We start from the raw sequence: 25,605 nt of genomic DNA on the forward strand, positions 1-25,605 counted from the left end.
GGGACACCAGAACGTCCCGTGGGATGTCGAACAACTCTCTTCTCATTTATCTTTTCTGTTTCATGGCAGAATTATTTAGAAGCATGGATGGCATCACCAGGAGGAGATACAGCAGGTGGATGAATAGACAAATATCAATGCCAACCAACTTTAAAAATTGGAGAAAGCAGGTGGGTTTTTGGAATCCCAAAATGAGTATCTGACGGATCTTTGTTTCACGCTATGCCCTTCCTGCCAGCTCATCAAACAAAAACTAATTAAAAGAATGACTGGTATGTACTGGGCCAGACACTCATTCTGAGAGGATTTTTTTCCTTAGCTACCACCCCCCACCCCCACATCACAACACACACACAGGCCTGGCAGGCAAGTGGCCTTTGCCCACCAGGGCTCATGCCCACCTCCCGTGCTCCCCACACAGAGTCATGGTGACTCAACACATGTGTGATGAGCAGGACTGAGCAAGGGTATTTATAAACGCAGACAGAATGACTGGTTTATTGATAACACTGAGTTATAAGGCAGTTACAAAGAGACCCCTCCCCCCACCCCGATAACCAGACAGTGTTGGAATATGGCTTAGCTTCTTTTAAATGAAGGAACTTTCCTGTTACAAGGAACCAAGAAAGAAAAGGGAAACCACACTGGTTACAAAGGATTATAAATGACTGTGCCGTGAAGCATCGCAGAGCCCCAATTTCTGGCGTATGTCACCCATTTCCATCCACCAGAGACTGAGATGTTGCCTCATCTAAGAAACTTAAAGGGAAAAAAGAGGGATCAACATCACCCTTAAGTTCAGGGTCATCTGTGGCCACAAGTTGTGTGGGGTGGACACACAAAGCCGAGGACATCCCACAGGATGGGCTATGATTCCCGGTACCCCCATGAGCGTATGAATGCCTTGAACAGGTGATTGTCAGATGGTGAGAAATCCTTCCATGAAATAGACACTTGAGACATAGTGGCAAAGACATTAAGGCCTTCCATCGAATTGCCCACACTGCTTAAAGGCACTGATACCGACAACAGAAATATTCCACAGTACCACTGAGGTTTTAAAAAAACTCCCCCAATACGAGTCTTCATAGGAAAATGTCCTTTATTGCATGACATGAAGCATCTGCTCTTTCTTCTCTTGCTCAGGAATAGAAGGGTCTCCCCTTCTCAGGAGTCTGGAGTCTGTTGAGCCTGGCGACCTGAGAAGGGGATGGGGGCACATCCTGCCGGAAGGGCCCCTTGGGCGGGATGTGACTGGGGTCCTGGACTTTCTTATATGAGTCATAATTGTTGAGCCCCTCGGGAGCAGGGGGCTGCTTCTTCATCTGCTGCTCTTTCCGCCTCTGCTCCTGGCGAAGGAGTTCCTGCGTCTCCAGCATCACCCTGGCATTGAAACCATGCCCGCCCAGGTAGCCATTTCGGGAGCCTTGGTAGCTGGAGTACCTGGGGTTCTCCTTGGCACTCTGGAAGCCTTCCCCAGGGGGGTAGTTCTGCTCCCAAGAGTCCTGGGAGACGGAGCTGGCATTTTTCCTGCTTTGCCTAGAAAGCAAAGCCCAAAGGTGAGTGGGAGGGTTGGGAGAAGGGGAGGGAGGAGGATGGAGGGAGAGAGTGAGGGGCAGGGCTGAGCCAGAAGCACACATTTCCACATCTCAAGAAACATTCCTGTGTTCCAAACATGCGCCAGACGCTGTGATAGGGGCTGGAGGATGAAATCAGGACTGTCCTGGGCAAACATGAGTCTGAGACAAGTGCACAGAGGCTAAACAGGAGAGAGCGCTAATAGATTCTGCAGTGACTCAGAAACAGGGTCCTCCTCCTGAGTCTGGCGAGGCGCTACCTGGTCCACTTAGAGTAACACGATCTCCTGCCATTTAGACTCACTGGCAAGATGCTGTACAGGAGTATTAGAGATGTGGCAGCTTCTACACCAGCAATAACTGCTCGCTTTAGAACATTGCCATTCAATCCTAAACAAGCAAAGCAAAATATGTCACACCGCCATCACGCCAGGGAGGCTGGCTCACGTGAAGTCCAGGTAATGGATTACAATATGAGTTCAGTTATAAAAGATTTAAGTCTAGACTCCTTTATGATTAAAAATGCAACAGGCAGTCCCTTAGAGCCTTAGCTTTCGAGCTGTCTGTGTCAGCAACTGACATGCTTTGGAATACACGCTCATCAAGACTGCAGAATCTGGGTGTGCATGGAGCAAGCACTGTTTTCCTGCACACGGCATCCTTACCCAAGGCCAGGATAACTTACTCAACTCACTTTCTGTCACCCCAAGATGGGGAAATAAATCAGAGTCCTATAGAAATTTCAAATCCTTATCACTCCTGCAATAAAGTTGCACATCATTTTCAGGAAACATTATTGTTTTGAAACATCTTTAATTTACTATCAAGTCTCTAGATGCTTTTATGAATTTACAATAAGATTGGCTATGATAAAGTAAAACAATTTTGTGCCAGAAAGGAAGACATGCCCTAATTTTTTTGCCTTGAACATGGAAGAGAGGGAGCGAGAATTGAGTCATAAAGCAAAATATATTGCTCCATTTATCAATAAGAAAATCACTCGGTGACAGTACGTATTGCTTAGGCTTTCACATCAACACACACAACATGACAGAGTGTTCCAAAGGACTCGGGTAGAGAGAAAATAAGTTCTAGGCAGCACTGGGTCTCCCACAGGAAGGCAGCAATTTGCATATCTGAACATTTGGAAGTGCCATCAATATGGCTTGGAATGAAATCTGCCCATTTTCCATATGGCCTACGATGTAGTCAAGGGGATTTTCCATAAGGAAAATGAACCAATATCTCAGCCTCAACTCTGGCTATGACTCTGATTAATTGAACAGTCTACAGTATATCTATCCTTTGACTGGGAATTGGGCCATTGGTACAATCAGCCCAGGCGAGAATCCTGAGACTTGATGGAATAGTTTATTTGCCTAAAGCTCTGATTATCTTCACTTAAAAAGTCATAAATTAATCTTCCCAGAGTGATGAATGAAGGAACATGCCAGCATGAAATCAAGGGATTTGACATTAATCATGAAACTTTAATTAAGACAGCAAACTTGTTACTCATGTTACAGCAACAATGTGGGATTCCTTCATGGGTTAGTTATCAATTTAAGGATAACCAGAAATAGGCTTCTTCATCCTCGGCCTATGGAGCTCCACTAGCCCTGTCCACCCCATCCCCAAATCCACAAAGCCTGAGGATTTGCCCCACGTGGTCTGGCACCAGAACTTGAATTTTGAATCAGTCCAGGAAGGCAGAGTCTTTTTGTCTTCAAACACATTAAGAATTCACTAACCATTTGTTTGGGATGGAAATTATGGTGAGGTAGGAGAAAAAAATTCCTTGTAGTTAAAATTTTCTTCAAATTCAACAGCATAGGAGTTCCTGCTGTGGTACAGAATTCCTGCTGGGTTAAGACTCCCACTGCAGCTGCTCAGGTCACTGCACAGGCTTGGGTTCAATCCTCTGCTCAGTACAGTGGGTTAAAGGATCCGGCATTGCCACACCTGTGGTGTAGGTAGCAACTACAGCTTGGGTTTGATCCCTGGCCCTGGAACTTCCATATCCTGTGAGTACAGCCATTAAAAAAAATATTAATAAGCAGCCTAGAAAGAAGAAGACCTCCCTGAGGCTCAAAGTAAGACAGGTGTGAGGTTCAAAGCACGCAGATATGGACACAGGGACACAGAGACACACACGCTTCCTTGCAAGGAAGCTCATATATCAACAAGCTCTTGATTAAGGAAGAGGATCAAGCAATGAGCAGGTCTTAGAGAAACATGCGAAAGCAGCAGAAAAGAAGGGTTCCCTTCACTAGAAAGAAGACTGGCCATAGGCACGGGGCACAGCGGCAAGAGGCTGGGCATGGCATCCAGCCCTCATCTGTGTGTATGCTGTGTGAGCCTGGGAGGTTCATACTCTCGGGGGCCATGTGGTCTCATCTGTGAAACAGGCAGCATCTCCAACCTCCTAGAGTTCTGGGGAGAAATAGATGAAATCACACGTGTCAAATGCTCAGAGAAGTGTGGCACTTGGTATACAGGGGACTAATAGGTGACTTTCAAGTGACTTTGCCTCCAACAACTAGGCTCTGGGTTTGGGAGGGGCTGTCTTTCTGATCAAGGGAAAAAATGAAAAAGATGAGCTTTCCGTTCTTTGTCAGAAGGGTCGGGGGAGCTCAAGGAGCAGAGAAAGGCACCAAGGAACATAGAGACCCTCAGGAACACGACCCAGAGGCAGGCTCAGAAGCAAACCTCCCGCTGTCCCATGGCTGCTTAAAGGCCACGAACAACAGCCACAAAGCATCATTCCTTTCCATGAATTTCTTTATCACCAACACACAGGTTGATTTGCTCCTGGACTGAACTCACTGGAGATTCCTGAGTCCACCCAAAGCACAGACCCTGGTTTGGCAGTAATGGCTGAGGACCCCCCCACCCCGCCCCCTGCCAGCAAAGAACACAGAGGGATGTAGAAAGATAGACCTCGGGTGACAAGCAGTGCAGAGTTGGGCCTGGTGGGGAGACAGACTCACAGCCAGGAAGCAAGACTTATGAGCAAGAAGTCAGACACCAGCAGCAGGAGGATGGAGAGGCAGTGGGAAAAGAGAATAAAGAAAACTACTTAATAGGCGTTCCTATCGTGGCTCAGTGGGTTAAGGACCTGGTGTTGCCACGGCTGTGCTGTAGGCCTGCAACAGCAGTTGTGATTTGACCCCTAGCCTGGGAATTTCCTTAAATACATCTTTCTGTCAATGACTATGACCCAACATGCTTGCATGACTCAGATTTAGAGCTGTCTCTGGGGTACTAAGGAAGAGAGCTGGGAACTTTTCTTCTTTTTCTTTTTAGGGCTGCACCCATGGCATATGGAGGTTCCCAGGATAGGGGTCCAATTGGAGCTGCAGCTGCTGGCCTACACCACAGCCACAGCGACACGGGATCCAAGCCATCTGCAACCTGCACCACAGCTCATGGCAATGCCAGATCCTTAACCCACTGAGTCGGGGCCAGGGATGGAACCCACGTCCTCATGGATGCTAGCTGAGTTTGCTCCCACTGAGTCACAATGGGAACTCCAGAGCTAGGAGTTTTTAAAAGGATTTTTAAAAAGAAAGTAAAACAGAAAAAAAGGAAACTAATTTAGGGGAAAAAAATAAGAAAGACATCTTCTTCTGACTGAGACCTGAGTTCTCCTTTTCTCCCATCTTTACAGAAGAAAATAGCGACCAGTAAGGGAGCCCCCATTGACCAGAGGGAACATTCTGCCCCAGTCTCAAGTTACCACCTGGCGGGTGTGCTCACGGACGTTTCAAAATGTAACCTGAATTCTGCCCAGAGGTTTCCTTAATCACAGTGAGAATTTATAAACCCCTGTGGCACGTACATCCCTCTAATTCAAACCACCTTCTCCAGCGCGCCCGAGACAAAGTCTTGACCATTTGTTTTCTTTTAAGCGCCACTTTGCAGCGGAACTCTTTGTGTGTGTGAAATCTTTCTGGTATCAAATGCCACTGCAACTTGTTTAGACAAAACTCTGCTAATCGTCCACATCCGAAGAGCCAAGGTCAAGTGTCTTGGAAAAATATCACATGTCTGACACTGGGATTTGCTGCCAGCTCACACAGGGCATCAAAAGCCCCCCCACCCCCACCCCCCGCCCCCGCCCTCCAGCCTCTGGCTGAGCGGGGCGACTTTGCAAAGAACTGAGCTGGGTCCCAGGCCCCATGAACCCATTTCCTCCCTCACACAGAGGTGCACACCGAGGGATCACAGCTGACCCTCGAACCACACGGGGCTGCTTATACGTGCATCTCACTCAATAGGAAGCACTTCAAGGACTGTATAGTCTGTGGGTAGTTGAATATGTGGATACAGAGGGGTCACGGTTGGAATCGCGGATACAGAGGGCCGACTATACATTGTACCGAATTGACCCCACGTGCTCAAGGGTTACTTGTTCTCTCTAAAAGTTCGCCTAAACTCCCACAGCTCTTTAATTTTTTTTGAGACACTTCTAAAAGTTTTTAAAATTTATTTTTATCTTTTTTGGCCACCCCATGGCATATGGAGTTCCCAGACCAGGAGCCCCAGATGCGACCTATGCCATAGCCGGGACCTATGCCATAGCCCTGTAGCAACACCAGATCCTTTAACCCATTGTACCGGGCCAAGAATCGAACCTGCATCCTGGTGCTGCAGAGACACTGCGGATCCCGTTGTACCACAGGGGGAACGCCATCTCTTTCATTTTAAGAGTTCTCCTTTTCTCCCATTTTCACAGAAGAAAATAGCAACCAGTAAGGGAGCCCCCATTGACCAGAGGGAACATTCTGGTTCTTTAGGGAAATGCTAACTGGCAGCGGTGGCACCGGAAGCAGCAAAAGCTGGTGGTCCCTGGACACACAGGGGCTGCTGCTAGGTGCTTCCCAAGGAGAGGAAGGCAGGACGCACAGCGGAGGGGAGCCCAGCAGAGGGTTAGGAGTCAGGGGGTGCGGGCGCGAGGAGGAAAGGACCCATCTGGGGCGCTGCGCGGCTTTGGAAGCTGAGCAGGAGAAACGCTGGCTTGTTCTCTTCCAGCCCAGGGACCAGGGCCCAGAGTCTCTCCTGCCACCCCTGGCCGCCCTCCCCTTCCTTAGTCCTGGCCATTTCCCATCTCGCTCTCTCCCTACATACACTGCACGAGAGGTCACCTTTGTTCCTTACTCTCAAACACAGCTAAAGCACAGGAACCAAACATTTTGCCAATAAAAGGTCACGGCCCTGTGCTGACAATCTTGTTCACGTGGGCCGGGATGCACGATGGCCCCGAGTGGCTGAGGCAGCAGGACCACACCACGTAATCTTACTTGTAATCTCTGAAGGGTCCCGCATCGGATGCTCCAGGGTGATCCACGCCGAGACCTTTGTCCCCAGTGCTCAGGGCAGCGTGCACAGGGAACTTGACACCTGTACCTACTCGCGTCCAAACTTGGGCTCCAAAGCCCATGGTAGCAAAGAGGCTTATCAGGGCACAGCAGGTTGGAGTTGTAATTCTGGTGGAATTACAAACTTGGGTAGGGCCTTGGGGGGACATTCCTTCATGTTCCTGAGCTGTTTCCTTCTAAGACATGCTCTCCAAGGTCCTGTCCTAAACTTCAAAAGACTCTGACCCAGCCTGGGCCAAATCACTTAATTATTCTCCCATTTAAAAGAAAGAATTTCATACTCAAAGGAGACACAGCTTTATGGATTGAGAAAGAATAGCCGAGCGGCCAAGTTCACACACGGGGCGACCCCATGTGGTCCTGGCTGATGGGGTCAGCACAGTGCAGTCCCTCGGGGCGGTCATAGCGACCAGTTAACATTAAAAGGGACTTGCCTTTATTAGAATCAAGAGTGGTTTTGTATCAGTCAAGTTTACAGATAAGCATTGGCTCCACCGCAACACTGTTTCTCCCCAAATTCAAAACAGTCTGCTTGATACAAACAGGTAAGCGGACTGTTTTCCACCCAAAGTGTTTTTGTCACCTCATTTTATGTATTTATTAAAATTTTTTTTTTTTTTTTTTTTTTTTTTAGGGCCACACCTGCAGGTTAGGGGTTGAATTAGGGCTGCAGCTGCCAGCCTATACCGCAGGCACAGCAACACCAGATCCAAGCCACATGTGTGACCTACACTGCAGCTCATGGCAACACCGGATCCTTAACCCACTGAGCAAGGGAAGGGATGGAACCCAAAACCTCTTGGATACTAGTCAGGTTCCTTACCCTGAGCTGCAACGGGAACTCCCCATCACCTCATTTTAAAACAGTGTTCTATACACATGCCTATAAGAATTGTGACTAAAGTGGGGCTTTGGGAAGTTTGGGGAGGTGAATGCTTTTAAGCACTTCCATTATTTTATGCACAGAGAAAACACTTAGATGGAAAATGGCTATAATGACGGTACTGGGCCTCAGTTACCTGAGGGCAGAGAACCCTGGGGACAGAGGTAGCCGCACGCGGGAGCCTGGCCAGGAAGCCCTTCAGGCTTGGCCATCAGCCAGGGAGACGGACATCCCAGGACTCTCTGAGCTTCAACACCAAGCAGAAGCACAGACGGCAGGACAGCATGAGTCGGGACCACTGCGCCCCCTAAATCCCGTGCATGGAGTGCCAACCACCCATCCTTTGGGAGAACTCTAGATTTATAAGGCATCAGTGATTCTAGTTACCCTTGAGCTGAGCAAAGGAAGCGTTATCTTTCCATTTGTCCGCTGAGGAATCGTCTTTGGCCCCAACGGAGGTGGAAGAACCAATCCCAGAACCCAGGTCGGACCCCCACCAGTCCTGGTAGGTCAGGCCACTTCATCCCATGATGAGCTGTCCCGTGAAGACAATGTGTTTCTTCTTCTCCTGAAACACCTTTCTCCTATCACACTGCCCCCCCCAACCCCCTAAGCTGAGCAATGAGCTGTAGCTGTGGTTCCTGAGAGTTGGAAGGAGGGATTTCCTAAAGGACAGGGGACAGGGAGGACTGGACCCTCAGCAGGGGTGGCCATACCGTGGCAGAGAGCTGTACTGACGCTGGGCCTGCTGGAAGCTCTCTCGCTCCTCCTGGCGCTGGCGCTGCAGCTGGACCTCCACGGACACTGAGTGCCGGCCACTCTGCGCTGACGGTCGGGAGTTGGGCTGCAGGAAAGAGATGCAAAATTGGTCACAGAAAGGAAAGACAAATATCACGTGCCTGGTGGACTCTAGCTAGATGCTCAGAGACTGACTTAGTAACACACTGCAACGTGTGTGAATTTTTTTAAAAAATCAAGTGCAATTTTCTCAAGTTTTTTTTGAGCGAGGAGGCAATCTAATTGGTCTTAGCCCCAAATCCCCCATCACCCTAATTTTTTTTTCCCCAACAATGTGTTTCCTATTTATTAATGGTACGTTAATGGGCAGGCTTCATAGCCATCGTCTGCAGTCTGCCACTAAGCTGACCGGATGGCTGTCCCCTTCTCTACAATCACTCAATATTCTTTTTGAATCAATTATGACCTGTGGATGGGAAAAAAAAGGGGGGGGATTTTTAGAAAGCTCAGTAAAGCTGCTCTTGAACTTCAGAGTACAGAAGAATCACCCAGAACCTTTGCTGATCATGCAGAGGACTCAGTGCAAACGTTGGAAATACTCGAGTTCAGTATTCAAATTAATAGCTGAAGTTATAGGGCAGGGGGGAATTATCCAAAGTGATTAAGAAAAAAGCAATCCATTAGAAAGAGAATAGGAAGGATCTATAACAACCAAAGAAGAAGATATCAAACGAGTGGCCTCTTTCCCCCATCACCCTAGCTTCTGATGACGATTTTAGAATGGTTTAAAATGGACAGGTCCCCCTTTTTCGTCTGCCTAGTGAGAGATACCAGTTTACATCCCTTGTGTATATAGCACCTAGAGGGGAGTGAGGCTGCTCAGAAGACCAGGCGTCAATGCCACAAAATCAAAAGAAACATATCCTACGCTACTTCTCAGAGTGGGAAAGTCCACAGTACACTCTGGAAGGTTGACCATGCTGGTGAACCGCAGGCATTTCAGTCTAGCAGTAGGATACAATGTAGCTGAGCCCCCTTTTACTAGAGGATGATGGTTAAGTTCTGAGCCAAGATTCGTTGAAACTAGCCACGGACAAGTTCTCCAATCCACGGATGGCCGCCACATGTGAGCAGAAATGCTTATCAAAAGAATCACCCTGAAAGCTAACAGCTACTGGAGTCGGTTATGAAATCATACATTTTGCCTGAGTTATTAGGAAATGGCATTTGTAGCTAGGTTAATTATATGCTACAGAGAAGTTTTCAGATCTTCTGGCTAAATAATTAGGGCAGCAGGTCACCTGCTGGCTGCTGCCACTGACCAGCTATCGGTTGTATGCTGTGCTGTGTCTCCATGGATGCTTTAGCATGGATGCTGTGCATCCATGGCTTTTAGCTCACCTTCAAGATCTGGCCTCTTGAAAGTCACTCTGCTCAAATATACAACGATGCCTCTAACTTTACAAAACCCCCAACAATGGTTTATCATAGTGTCAATGGCATGCATTCTTAAGTAATCCCTTTTGCTGAGGGCCAACCTCTGTCCCCTTTGTGTTATGCAACATTTTGCAGTAGGCTTCTTCCGCGTGAAGAATGTCTGCTATAAACAAGGTATTGATTTTCTTTTAGAGTTGAAAGCCAATGGCAGGCTTGGACTCGATAATAATTTTCTAAAATAATATGAGACTCAGCATTCATTTGGAGCACTATAAGATAACATGTGGGCTTGTTACTTCCAGAGGGGCTCCTCTGGTTGGCTTTTGTGTGACGAGAAAGAAAGCAGCCTCTATTGTCCCCTTTCTGCCTGGCCAGCAATATCTTATTTGTTGGTAAGCAGGAATAAGGCAGTATAATAGGACACCATTTCAAAAGCATATGGCATCATCAGTGAGCATATTAAAAATATCCCGACACAAAAATAATGTGTGAAGAGATTAGGCTTTATAATACCCTAGTCTCTACTAGGGGAGTTTATAACCACACGCATTGGAGCAAATGTGTGTTCAGAGACCCACTCCGCAACACCGTTCAAATAACACATCAGTGGTGCCTTCAGCAAGGAAAACACTTCATCGAGTGAGTTCTGCTTATGCAAACAAAGAATGAAGCAATTGTTCATCAATGACATTATGGAGACTGTTTCTTCCATGACATTCCATGAAGCTGGCCCAGAAGAGCGCTGAGCTGATCTGCGGTTCACGGTGAGTCCAGGGAAGCTTGCCAGCGGCTGCTCCCCGGGGACAGCGAAGTAAGGAAACACGCCTTCAAAAAGAACCCCGTTTTCCTTTCCTTTCCACTCAGTCTAAGCTACGTGCATGTGTCAAACAGTCTTGAAAGACCTGGCATTCGGCTGCAGGATTTAGTCACCAGCTTTTTAAGCTCATGCTGCTCTGTGACACGCTGCTTGTGGAGCTGTGAAAAGAAAATGCAAGGTCTTGTAGAAATTTCAGGTGTATTTTTAAGTTCTTTCTCCCAGAGGCTTGAACATTTGATTCTGAGGGAGGGAAAAAAAAAAGCAGAAGGGCTTTTGTTTCCTCCACTGTGTGTTTTCTGATGCTGTTCACCTCCACGCTTATCGGTGGCAATCTAGCTGGGTCTGGATGAACCCCAGTAATAAAATTATCATCAGACGGGATCGGAAAACTTGGAGTGAATGAGTTTGGAATCAGCAAACTGACACACTTCATTCTGCTTGCTCATTCTGATGAAATATAAACCTCAACCTTACTAATTTACCTCCCCCCACCAAGAGCATGCAAAGGCCTAGGTTATTAGACAGAATCACCCTTATCTTTAAGATGAAACCTGACTGGGTCACAGATTTCAAGGAGGACTGTGTGCATAACAGACCCAGCCCGAAAACTAAATAGGTTCGTGCTGGCAAGTTTTCTACTTGGTCTGAATCAAAATTAACCTGATTCATGAGTTCCTATTGTGGCTCAGCGGTAACAAACTCGACTAATAACCATGGAGGATTCGGGTTTGATCCCTGCCTCGTTGCTCTGGCGTAGGCTGGTGGCTACGGCTCCGATTTGACCCCTATCCTGGGAACTTCCATATGCTGTGGGTGCAGCCCTGAAAAGAAAAAAGAAAAAAAAAAAAATCACACACACACAAAAAACCTGATTCATGATTTCAAAGACGATCTAATACAAATGTAAAACACGGGAACGGTATTACAGTAACAGCCCCTGACTTTTAGATACTGTGGTTTTGTGGTTTCCATCCCTGTGCAGAAATAGAATACAGGTGTCTAGAGTCCAAAATCACAAAAATAAAGATAGAAATGAAGAAAGGGATCATTTGTAACCTCAGAAAGAAGGGCAAGTTTTCAAATGAAAAAGCATCAGCAACCACAACAACAAAGCAACATCTATACAGAGAAACATACAGGGAAAGAATAATTGTAAGGATCCTGGAGAGTCACTGGATAAGGAGGCAATAGTTCTGTTTCAAGAATGCAAATTAGAAATAACCCTGGCCTTGTTGGTGATGAAATTGGTGACAGGTGATAACTTTTTAATTAAAAAAAAAACAGCCAAGGTTGCCAAGGACATAATAATGATAGAGGTTGTAACATACTCTTTATACTGTATAAAAAATGTATATAGTTCTCTCATGGCCAGTGGGTTAAGGATCTGGCATTATCACTGCTGTGGTGCAGGTTCAATCCCTGGCCCAGGAACTTCCACATGCCAAGGGGGCAGCCAAAACAAAAACGAAAACAAACAAAAAAACCAACAAGACAAAACAAAACAAATCCCCCCAAAAACCCACCAAAACCCCAAAGAGAGTTCCCCGGTGGCTCAGTGGGTTAAGGATCCGGCATTGTTACTGCTGTGGCACAAGTTCCACCCCTTGTGCCATGACCAGGAATGGAATGTGGCCAAAAAAAAAAAAAAATTACATAAAGCTTGGGAAAGCTGCACAACTTTGGTATTACTTACTAGTGTAAAATAAAGTATTGAAAATATCTTCCATATAGTGTTTCGTTAAATGAAGTCATTAAGCATTTCTCTCCATTAAGTAAAATGATTCTTATTTTTCCAAAATAAAAGTAGATAATACAAAATACAAAAACACAAGCCTCAAACTGTTAATAGTTAACAGACTAAAGAAAGACCAAAAATAGATATACACTGCACAAAGTTTCAGCACTAATGAGAACTAGGTAATATTATAAGACTTTTAGAGCTTCATAACAAAGTGTAGGTGTCTCTTAGGAAATAAAATTCACTAGTTTTATTAGCTTTTACATAAAATACTTAATAATTTTTAACTACTCGAATTTCTTCTACATAGATGATAAACACGGCATATACGCATCTGTGGGCATGCGAGTGTATACGGTGACACATACAACACAGGTCTTTTACACGATCATTTGGGGTGAGTTTTTGACTTAAATTATGAATGATGAAAAGTTACAAATTTTCAGGACATGGAGAGAAAACAACAACAACAACAAAAATAAGAAAGTTTGTGTGTTTGGAAGAAAACCTCTGACGATGCTGCTGCTGCTGCTGCTGCTGCTAAGAAGAACACAAAGACCAGTGATAACCCTTGGAGATTCAAAGTACTGCTTTTGGCAGTTCAAACGCACTGTAACCCTAGTATGAATTCCATCTTCTGATAAAAATGGTCATTTAAAGATTTGGTAAAGGGTAGCAATAATTTACCTGCCATGAAATCACGTAAAGCGTGTATGCTGTTTACTCTGCTTAATTAAAAGTGGTCATTGCTCATACTGGTAATGATTTCCCGGAGTGGACTTACTGCCAATTTCTAATCAAAACAGAGTTAACTTCTGTCTCTGGTTCTGTCCCCTCAGCCCTCCCCTCTACCCATCACACATGGTACTTACACAGCTATCGATTGAACTCTGTGGGTTCTGAATGTTGAAAAGCTTAATTGCTGCTAATGATGTGAGTAATGGCTGAAAAATTGCAGCGCATACCAATTTCCCTCATCAAGATTTTATAAATATGTGTTTTGGTCTTAACACGCTATTTGTCTTCTCATCTTTCCCAACCAGGGTTTGGATCTATCTGCCCCTCTTAATCAGCAGGTCAGTCGAAAATAAAACAAAGGAACAGCTCTACCCACCAAGCAGCTCTCCGGTGTCACCGGTGGGTGAAAGGCAGCCTCAGGCGTGTCACCACCCAGGGCTCCGTGGGTAGAACAGTAACGGGTCTCGGGGGCTTTGGCTGGGAGGGTGAGTCAGGGGGTTCCAGGAAGGGGTCTACGCTGCAGCAGCACACAGATACCCTTGATGTGACTAAAAGGTACCCCTTTGCTGCAGGGATGGGTTTCTCTGGGTGGGTTTCCAAGGGAGGTGATCTCCACTCAGTCTGAACTAGAGTAACACCAAGCACAACAAGGCTATCAACGAAGAAGGCATTTCCTGAGTCCAGGCATGGATGTTCCTTACCAAGAAAGGAGAGCAGCTCCCTCTGAAGTTTTAAGACAGAGGAAGACAAAAAGAGAACCGTCCTTTCCTCCAATCCCCCAGGTCCAGGGGAAGCATCTGGGGGTGCAGGATGGCTGTGCCGTGTAGACTGGCCCCCTCCCTAAAGCAGGCAAGACCCTAAAAGGGTAGGAGGAGCCATTCAAAGTCAAGGGCAGGAAAATGCAGGAGGGGACAGATCTTTTTCATTTATTTAAGGACAGACAGCAAGGAAGACAGCCTGGGGGTGAAGAGCCCATGCACATCTCAGAGGATCAATTTTCTATCTGAAGGACCAAACTACTTTCCGTCACTACCAACCCGGGATGGAGAGGATTTAGCAATACAGCTATTAAAGGCTCCATTATCCCATCTATCAGCCGTCTCAGCCAGCAAGTCTGCTTGCGGGCAACACTCAGGTATCTGCAAAGTTTGAACAGCGTACTGTACTTAGGTCTGCAGCCTGCAATTTAATTCTTTTAAAAGCAACACTCAGTCCTGTCCCTATCCGAGCTCTTCGATAATAACCCTAACCTCAGCTATTGTTCCATTATCTTAAGAAAGATTTAAAGCAACTCGCTGCTTTATTTATGCTGCACCTGTGGCTCTACGTGGGGAAGGACTTTCCTTCTCTTTCTCTTCCTTCTCCTCCTTCTTTTCCTTCTCCTTCTTCTCTTAATCAACTTGGGAGAGAATTCACTTCGATTACAGAGCTAAGGAAATATTCTGGGCCTCCGCTTCCCTAAAGGCCTTTTGTGCCACAAATCGGCTCCCTCAGGCCCAAATGTTATTTTGAACCAAAGCTCAGGAACAGGTGTGGGCTGAACTGCTAGAGTTGAGAGAGAACATTTTGAAAATGGATGAGTTGAAAAGCGCCACTTGGATGAATTTCCTGCAGCATCTCTTTCTGGAGGTAAAGCCACGGGCTTGGATATTGTTCTGTGTGAGACGTCTGACTGCCCTTTGTGTGTGGGCATTTCTAACGCGCATGACCATTTCAGCTAATATGGTCTGAACTGTACACGTGGCTTGAGGATGTGTTTATGGCGCCTTAAAACGAAAACAATCACAGACGATTCCAATGAGTAAAATCCTTTCCAAACACAGTGACCTTTCAAGGTCAGAATGCATACGGGAAAAGATAAAAAGATTGATTCCAAGACGCTCAAAGCTCATTTGGTAAAACAGATAATAAAAACCATAGACCAAGCTACGTTTTGAATGACTGAACAGTTCTTAATAAGGCAACAATGAGAACTGGTATGAAAATTAATAAGCTAAGTAGAATTGCCATCACTTTAAGTTCATTTACATGGTCTGTAGAATGGAGAATACACAGCAAGATCCCAATTGTTTGAAAATGGAAAAAAAAAAAAGAAAGAAAGAAAAAAGAAAAAGAAAAGGTCAATATCTGACCCACAATTTGGGAAATTATTCCACTTCTAAGGTAATCAGCCTATCATCCAAATAATTCCCCACTCACTCATTACAGGAAATGATTGTACAAGCCAAGTTGTCTGTCTAAAGTTGCTATGGCATTTGGATATACAATAATTTGGCCTATGACTTTCAGTAGTTGAGTTTCCTAATGTACAAGATATCCTCAAACATTTTTTTCCCCAACAGGATAGCTCATATTCAGTAGACAACATAAAAACATATGCCAACATATTCATGCCCCGCATTAAAAAATATCCATGTATATATAACCAAAATGGATACCAGACCCCAGACACATTCCCCAGTGCAAAACTTCTCATGCTAAGAACTAAGAAATGCTCATGTAGCCTCTGACAAATCTGAAGATCTCGCATATAGACTCAAGGTCACTGACCAGAAATAATTCCCATCAAGCTAAAGTTTCCCAAGATAGGTTTCTCTGTTTCTCAAAGTTATTTTTTGAGTATATTCCAGCTTCAAAGAGGTGTTCTTTCAAGACTTTCCTGCTCACCCACCACCGATTTGAGCGTGGTTCCTCTGAGTTTCATGATCCATGCATCTCCCTATCAGGACTATACAGCATCCCTGGCTTTTGTGTCAGCTGTAGGGTCAGGCCCTAAGGGCATTCTTTCTTTGTTTTCCAGAACCAAACAAAAGGACAGACCCTAGTAAAGGCTCAAGAAATTTGATGGAGTTAAATAATTGATTACAGAAAGAATAAACATGCAAACACGCTGGTTCGCAGGTCAAGTAAAATGGCGCAGCACTGCCCCTCATGGTAAATCCAGGAGGGAGAAGCCCACAAGGGGCTGAGCAGCTTGGAGTTGGGTGAGTGAGAACCACTGCCATAAGCAGTGTGGCTGCTTATCCCTCCAGGTCGCCATGGTCCTCCTTCTTCCTTTCAGCACCTCTGTGCATAGGTAAGGATGTTCTCAGGACATCACCTTTGAAAAAGCCTGCTTTAAGAAACCTAGGTTGAGACATTACGTCAAACAATAGAAGCAGATTAACATAATTCTGTCCTGTTGCTACTTGGGCATGACTCAGTTTACTTGATTATCTAGAAAAAGAAACGAAATGACTTTGTAAAAAAAAAAATGCTGTTAATTGTCATATTGTTGCAGAGGACAATTAGATTTTCTTAGATATTAAAACTGCTGCACATGTTTTATAACCTCCCAAAGTCGGCTTGGATTCATTTCCTGAGTTTTCCCTCCTGGATGCTTTTCTCCCTGGCCAACTGCCTGCTCGAAGGCCCTCTCTTCCTCCCCTGAACCTAGGTGAGCTCCTTCAAACCAGGACGGCGACTCCAATTTTTCCTTCTTCTTCTTTCCCTTGTGAAATTTACCTTCCACAAACTCCAACTTGATCACCAAATCCCAGACCAGAACCTTTATGGGTTTCTGGCTTTGTGTGGAATATACTGAGGGTGCTGGATTTTAGGACCAAAAAGGACCTCAGTGATGATCCAAACTCTGGAGCTGTGCATCTCTAACCTGAATGTCTTTCAGGAAGACTTGGAGGGCTTAGAAAAATACAAATTCTTAGGCCCCACCCACAGAGGTTCAGATCCAGTAGGTCTGAGGCAGAGCCCAAGAATGTGGGTGTGAAACAAGCTCCCAGGAGATGCTGAAGGTGCTGGTCCATGGACCACACTTGGAGAAGCTCTGAGCGGCAGTTACCTGGTCCATGGGGGACTCTGTATTCAAACCTGGGGGTCTCGACTACATCACCTTTACTTGACACACCAGCTTCCTCTTAGATTTTCCTTCTCACAGAAGGTTTAGTAACTGACACTCAGCTGCACTAACCCATTTGGTTTACAGAGAAAACTGATTTACTTTTTCTGACCTGGCTAGAGGGCTGTCGTTCTGTCCTGATAGCATCCTTGTTCAAACTTTCAGTCTAGCACCTTCCCACTTTCATCTCCCCTCCCCTACGATAGAATCATACTGTTCACATCAGCCTTCTCTAGCACCTTTTTTGACTTCACCCTTTTCTTACACCATTCTTCCTTCTGCCCTACTCTCCCCAAAATCAAGGGTAATCATATTCCCAACTCTTTGAATTGAAGTCATTCACTTTCTGAACCCTAATCATTCCTCTACTTTAGGAAGGCACATGCATGGATGGCATACCTTTGATCCCAACATCATCCAGAACTGTGCCACCCCCGAGATCCCAGACTCCAAAAATACACTGTTTTGAGCACAGCCTCCTAGGCTTTGTAACCCCACACCCAGCAACCTCCCAGCCTATCAGGGCAATGCTTCCCTGAGCTGTACTGACCACCTGCCCAGACTGTGCAGGGCTTCACCAGGATCCTTACCAGGCTGGCCTTCTTTGACTTTCTGTCACATCTGACTCGACAATCCTCATTACAGAATTAACCTGAAAAATCATTTTTCCATTCACAGTCCTCAGCGCATTTTGGCTATGGTCACATCACCATGTGGACTGGGCTTACTGATACATTCAGCTGGATTTCCCTACTTCGGGTATCCTATTTATTCATGTCTAAGTGACTCTCAAGTTTCCAATCCCATCATCTCGAACCCCCAAATCTGCTCCAACACATCCCATTCCCAGAAGTGCTGTGGTCTCTAAGGCAAAGCACAAGATCAGAGCCCAAATCTGGGGCTGGATTGGGGAGGATTAATTAGCAAGCCACCCTGTGGCGCCTGGACTTCTGTGCCACTCCTGACTTCATCTTGGGGGCACTGAGAAGCTCCCCAAAGCCTTGCTGTAGAAAGATCACTTTGGTGGCTGTGGGAGGAAGGACTCACATTGGGCTACAGGCAGATGCAGGACTGGGGTTCAGCAAAAACACAAAGAGAATGGGGGAGAATCAAGAATTTCTAAGTACTGTACTTTGTGTAGAGTAGATATGCAATAGATGTGTTCTGACTCCGTGAAAAGCATATATAGAAAAATATTAAACTTTAAAAACACATAGTTGAGAGTCAGAATAGTCTTGCTCTGGGGAGTTCCCATCATGGCTCAGCGGAAACAAACCCAACTAGTATCCACGAGGATGCAGGTCTGATCCCTGGCCCTGCTTGGTGGGTTAAGGATCCAGTATTACTGTGAGCTGTGGTGTAGGTCATAGATGCGGCTCGGATCCTGTGTTGCTGTGGCTGTGGTGTAGACCAGCAGCTACAGCTCTGATTCGACCCCTAGCCTGGGAACTTCCATATGCCACAGGTGCGGCCCTAAAAAAAAAAAAAAAAAAAAAAAAAGGAATATTCTTGCTCTGTCTTGTCATAAGGCAAGTGAAACCTATGATGCAATGGACAGATGGTGCAACAGACGTAAAATGAAATTAGCAATGATGAAACCCAGGTGGAAAGGAAGGAAAGGTCAACAGACTAAAGGTCAGAGGGACTTGGTTCCACCTTGTTTCCTTTCATAAAGGTCCAAGGGCACAGCTTAGTGGCTTTTACTGCAGGGAAGTCCCAGGACTTCCCACAACCGGGCTGAGGCACCACTCACTCACCCAAGGTTGTTCAAAGCTGTAGGTACGTCGCCGATCTTCCACGTCCTCATCTTGCTTTGCCTGCTGAAATTCTTGCCGGAGACGCTGTATCCGATCATGGTTGCTGGGAGTTGATCTGTTGTCAAAAGACAAAACGGGCCACAGTGAACACCCTTCAGAAATACAATCTATGACACTGCAGTTGCCAAGGGAAAAAAAAAAAAAAGGCAGCCTGCTGCGAAAAGGTGCTGTTGGAGAGGAAGTGAATTTTTAGGACAATATCTAGACATTGGAAATATGTTTTCATTTTGTTCTGATGATTAAGACTTATTGAAGTGATTTCAGATAGATATTCAAGAAGGCAAGCAGTATTTTTACACGTTCCTTTTTTACGCAGCTCTTTCAAAGCCTCATTTCCTTTCTGTAATCTGGCAAGGTGTTGGCAGCAAAAAAATTTTCAGAAAGGACACTGCATTAAGAGTCAGAAAGAACAGGGTCCAGTCCCAGCTCCTCCAACTTCTTAGAGTAAGTCACTTAATACCTCTGCAGCTTCTTTAAACATATGAAGAGCACATTTTTGCTCTAAATGTCAGAGTTGTAATCATCAAGAGAGATAACACCATACAATAGAGCCTGACAAATGTGCAGTATTATTTTCATAATGGCATTAAATGAAGTTCTTCTTTATGAGTTATCAGAGGTCTATACACAAAATCCAACATACATAGTACAAATGAAAAGCATCTTAGAAACAACTTCAGGAATTCCCATCATGGCTCAGTGGTAATGAACACTACAAGCATCCATGAGGATGTGGGTTCAACCCCTGGCCTTGCTCAGTGGGTTAAGGATCTGGCATTGCTGTGAGCTATGGTGTAGGTCTCAGATGCAGCTCAAATGCCCTGTTGCTGTGGCTGTGGCTGTAGCTGGCATCAGCAGCTCCGATTGGACCCCTAGCCTGGGAACTTCCATATGCCGCTGGTGCAGCCCTAAAATTAAAAAAATAAAATAAAAAAATAAAAAAATAAAAAATCCAACCAACCAATCAACCAAACAAACAAAAACTTCAGGTGGTAGTTTTACTGAACCAATTAGCTTATAATAATGTTGCTTTCTTTATAGCTTTGAATTCTGTTTTATCCTCACAGAGAACTTGTAATATAGGTGCAAAAGGTGGTATTTCTTACACACATGTGCACACACACACACACAGATATAAACTGACATTCAGTCACTGGTTTGAGGTTTCCAGTCTTTCCCTGGCCAGTGGGGAATATGATTAGAATCCCAATTTTTCTGATCACTAGTCCAGCCTCATCTCACTAGACCAGGTTGTATCACTCGGTAAAATGCACGGCAGACTCCAAAGCCCCTCTTCCATTAAGTCACACACATTTTTAAAAGAGTATTTTTCAAGAGTAATAGGTATCACCAAAATTAAATCAATCTTAAATTCTGTGGCACCTTTGGCCTATTCCAATTCATGACCCCCGAATTACAGCTCTTCAAGCACAGTAAGTATATAGTTTGCCAACAAAACTTCGGACTTCTTGAGGACAAGACCCAAGTCTTGTATTTATCACATCCAAGCTGCTAGCAGAATGGGAAGCTGTCAGCCATTAGGAAGATGGGTTCCCTCACTGAAAACTCGTTGCCCTGGTTACTCTGAGCTACTGCGTTCTTCTGGCTGCACAGCCCCCTGGGTAATGTAATTTGAGAGGTGGCCTGGAAAGAGAAAGGCTGTCAAAGGAGAGTCTATAAAATTCTCAATCTAACATATGTCTTCGTATAATTTCACGTTTCAAAGAATTCCAAAGGTTTGAAAATCTCAAATCGAAAATGATCACATCCAAAATCACATTCTGAACGTCTTCTAAGAAAACGGGACAGTCTTTCATCTTATCACCTTGGATGGGTTCCTATCACCTTTATGTAACTATCAGTTTCATGAGAGCTTCTGGAATATTCGGTCGCCACATTCAATGTGATGGTTTTCCCAGTCATTGAAAACTTGTCTTCCCTTTGTTCTTCTTCTGACAAATCTTTGGAACTGATCAGCCTGAAAACCTGGAAGGTTCACGGGTCTGCAAAATGGGCTCCTTGACAACATGACACTTCCGTCAACACGTGGGCACCGCTTCAAACTTCCCCTTCACGTTCCTGAGCCTGGCAGGTTGTTATTCCTACAGGCTTTTAAATCATATATACAGCATCTTATCTTGTCCAAACAGATAAACTTTCAATAGTGGCTTCCCCGTGTAATGCCCCACCCACAAAACTCCTCACTCTCCATGTAGAACAGTGACGGTGTAGGCACGTGGATAGATTCGTAAGACAAAAGCTAGGAAAGTGAACATTCTTTAATCTCACTGTCCTCTTTCCAGCTGTGCCTTTTGTGCCTTCATAGCTTTTAATAGGGGGGTGGTGGGAGGCTTGCCTGATGAAGTATTTTGCATGTCTGAGTAGAAATATTTCCCTATTATTTTCATGCAGCACAGTTTTAACCCCATAATTATTAGGTTCATGAAGCCCAAACCACTGATGAAAATGGACCTCTTCTTACTCTTTGTGATGTCTTGAACATGCAGTCTCCCATCAAGGGAAGTTGACCCAGGTCCTTAATTTTAAAAATTGATAAACCGTTAGCCAGACTCATCAAGAAAAAAGGGAGAAGGTTCAAATCAATAACACTAGAAATGAAAAAGGAGAAGTTACAACTAACACTGCAGAAATACAAAGGATGATGAGAGACTACTGCGAGCAACTGTATGCCAATAAAATGGAGAGATTCTTACAAAGGTACAACGTAGCAAGACTGAGCCAGGAAGAAATAGAAAATATGAATAGACCAATCACAAGTACTGAAATTGACAATGTGATTTAAAAAACTTCCAAAAACCAAAAGTGCAGGACCTGATGGCTTCACAGCTGAGTTCTACCAAACATTCAAAGAATTAACACCTCTTCTTCTGAAACTGTTCCAGAAGATGCAGATGAAGGAACACTCCCAAGCTGATTCTGCGAAGCCACCATTACCCTGATACCAAAACCAGACAAAGATACCACAAAAAAAAAAAAAAAAAAAAGAAAGAAAGAAAATTGCAGGCCAATATCACTGACAAACATAGATGGAAAAATCCTCAACAAAATTATTAGCAAACCACATACAAATAGACATTAAAAAGATCATACACCATGATCGAATAGAGGTTAACCCAGGGATGCAAGGATTCTTCAATACCTGCAAATCTATCAATGTGATACACCACATCAACAAACTGAAAAATAAAAAACATATGATCATCTCAGTAGATGCATAAAAAGCTTTTGACAAAATTCAACACCAATTCCTGACAAAAACTCTCCAGAGAGTGGGCATAGAGGGGAACTACCTCAGTATAATAAAAGCCATTTATGACAAACCCACAGCTAACATCATTCTCAATGGTGAAAAATTAAAAGCATTTCCACAAAGAAAGGAAGATAAGGAATAAGACAAGGATGTCCTCTTTTACCAATGTTATTCAACATAGTCTTAAAAGTCCTAGCCATGGCAATCAGAGAAGAAAAAGAAATAAAAGGAATCCAAATTGGAAAAGAAGTAGTAAAACTATCACTGTTTCCAGATGACATGATTCTATAGCTAGAAAATCCTAAAGACACTACCAGAAAACTATTAGAGCTCATCAATGAACTTGGTAAAGTTGCAGGATACAAAATTAATACAGAGAAATTGATTGTATTTCTATTACTAACAGTGAATGATAGGAAAGAGAAATTAGGGAAACAATCCCATTTACCACTTTATCAAAAAGAATAAAACACCTAGAAATAAACCTACCTAAAGAGACAAAAGACCTGTACTCTGAAAACTATAAGATCCTGATGAAAGAAATCAAAAACACAAATAGATGGAAAAATATACCATGCCCTTGGATTGGAAGAATCAATATAGTCAAAATGACAACAGTACCTAAGAAAATCTACAGATTCAATGCAATCCCTATCAAACTACCAAGGACATTCTTTACAGAACTAGAACAAAAAACTTTAAAAGTTGTATGGAAACACAAAAGACCTCGAATAGCCAAAGCAATACTGAAAAGAAAAAATGGAACTGGAGGAATCAGGCTCTCAGACTTCAGACTCTACTACAAAGCTACAGTCATCAGAACGGTTTGGTACTGGAACAAAAACAGAAATATAGATCAACTGAACAAGATAGAAAGTCCAGAAATAAACCCAAACACTATGGTCAATTAATCTATGACAAAAGAGGCAAGAACATACAGTGGAGGAAAGATAGTCTCTATATCTAGTCACTTGTGGAACATGGTGGAGGATAATGTGAGAAAAAGAATGTACATATATATGCAAGACTGGGTCACTTTGCTATACAGCAGAAATTGACAGAACATTGTCAATCAATCATAATAGAAAATTAAAAAAATAAAATAAAATTCTGGTGACCTACATGTTTCTCATAGGATAAGTTCTAGAAGTTACTTCTGACCATATTTCCAAATCTGAGCAGGTGAGACAACTGTTTCACTCTTTTTGCCTTGCTTCCTTTCTTTATGCTCTAGAGTAAACAGACTGACCTGCCTAAGAACAGCAAAACACCTAAGGGCTGAGGCAGGGAAGCAGGCTGCAAGGTTTCCCCATTGATGGTGATTTCCGAAGAATGGGAGAGTGTCAAGTGTCCTTGGGGAACAACAGCTGGCAGTCTGCAGGTGAAACCCTGACTTCCAAAGATGAAGGCACCGTAACTGCTTAGTTTTGCCTCTCAGGCCAGTCTCAAAGAGCTAATAACTCTTATCCAGACTCTTAATATCCCTGGTTACCTCCTCTGCCAAGAAAGCCAAAGAAAATTTTAAATATTCATTAGCACTAATGATTAATTCCTCCAGACCCCAATCAGCTTCGATTTGGGTTCATGGTCAACTTAAAGTTGCTCATTATTTTTTTGGTGATAAATATACTACAGATATCACCTACATTGATCAGATGGGTGAGCAAGACGAGAAAATTTCCGAGGAGTCAGTAAATCATAAATTATACAAAGTCTACAGAAAGGAGGGATGAGGGGGGGAATTACAGAGATGCTTTTTGTGTAAAAAACAAAGAAAAAAACAAACAAAAACCCCCCACACAGTTTACATCCAACACTAGCATTCAGCCTTCCTTACACACTGGTGTTTACAAACATGTGTACACACATATAGGTATGTATGTGGGTATGTGGATTTTAAACTAAATGAAGAGGGTTCATTTTGGTTCAGTAATGATCTAGGACTTTTTCTGACAAAGTTAAGAAAGTGTACATTGGATCACACACTACAAACATCCCAAACCCACAGGTACAACCTAACCCTGACTTATACGGAATTCAAAACTTTCCCATCCAAGTACCGTGGGGATGTACCCTCTCCTGTCAGAGGTAGATTACTCAGAGTACTAAGCTTTCAAGCCTTCAGACTGGACTCCTGCAATGCACTTTACAAACAAAATTGCTGAAAAATACATGCTAACTGCAGCCACGATCCTATTTGCAGATAAGTCTGCATGCCTGTCCTGCATCCGTGCTCCACAGACATGCAACCCAGACATCTCCTTAGGTGCGCTGAAGGAGGAAAGAAACTTCCTAGCAGTGGTTCTCACCACTATACACGTCTCGTGCACGAATCTCATCATCCGGGGAAAAATGCTGATTGATGCTCATTTTGAGATATTCTGAGTCACTCCTCTAGTGCAGGGCCCAGGAATCTGCATGCATTTGAAAGCACTGCAGATGCTCTAAGGACAAGGCTTTTGAAAAAAGTGCACAGGCTTCAGAGTTGGGACAAATTCCAATGCCTGCAGGGCAATTAACTAAAGAGAGAAGGAGACCCACTGTGCTGGAAGCACCAGGAACATTCTGTGACAATTGGGGGAAATCTGCTTGGAATGCAGGGGGCTGGGGGGGGCTTTCTCATTCCTGTAGATTATTGCCCCAAAGGGACATGGGTCTGGTGTTTACCTTCTAATTTTTTTGAAAGAAGTCAGAATTATAGTCCCACCCCCACCCTACTCAATTTTAAAAGTTGGCTTATTTTATTTTTTTAATCCTAGGTGAGACCAAAAAATTTGTCTGATGCCTGCGAGCTTGCAGATGCTGCCCATTTTCTATGTTGCTTTTCTAGGCTATTTACTTTCACTGCACTGAAATAAGGCTAGTCGTCCCCTGCTAATAGGCCCAAGAAACAAATATTATACAAAAGACCACTGGGCATTGTCCACACAGCCTTGCCTCTGCTCCTCCGGATTGGCCTAACTCTGGACATGCTGGCCTGCAGACTTGCATCCCGACCCATCTTTTCAGACCAGCATGTGCTGAGAGAGCAAAGTGTGTGATGTGACTGATGAATTCTTTATGGACTAAAAATACATTAACATGTGCCTGTTTAATTATGCAGGGGAAATCCAGAAAACTGGAATGGAGGTCAGAGCTTTAGGACCCAGAATTCAGTGGAAGGGAGAACCACCACTCACTGTACTGAGCGGGGAGGTACCATCTTGGTTCACACTCTCCTGTCCATAGAGGGAAGGAGAAAGGGAAAGAGAAAAGAGGAGCAGACAGAGGAGAGGATGGATCCATGGACTCCGAAGGGGGAATGAGTCTAGAA

At 44.3% G+C, this 25,605-nt stretch overlaps 1 protein-coding gene across 1 annotated transcript in view; it reads right to left on the reverse strand.

Annotated features, from left to right (window-relative positions):
- The window catches only part of PARD3 (par-3 family cell polarity regulator), a 632,416-nt gene continuing 607,281 nt past the window's right edge, over window positions 471-25,605 (reverse strand). The window contains 3 exon segments of the mRNA XM_021064231.1: window positions 471-1,539; window positions 8,558-8,685; window positions 18,962-19,076. Of these exon segments, the coding sequence (XP_020919890.1) occupies window positions 1,143-1,539; window positions 8,558-8,685; window positions 18,962-19,076 (640 nt within the window). The 3' untranslated portion in view covers window positions 471-1,142.

The sequence above is a fragment of the Sus scrofa genome, chromosome 10 (assembly GCF_000003025.6).
Source record: "Sus scrofa isolate TJ Tabasco breed Duroc chromosome 10, Sscrofa11.1, whole genome shotgun sequence".
Taxonomy (NCBI): domain Eukaryota; kingdom Metazoa; phylum Chordata; class Mammalia; order Artiodactyla; family Suidae; genus Sus; species Sus scrofa.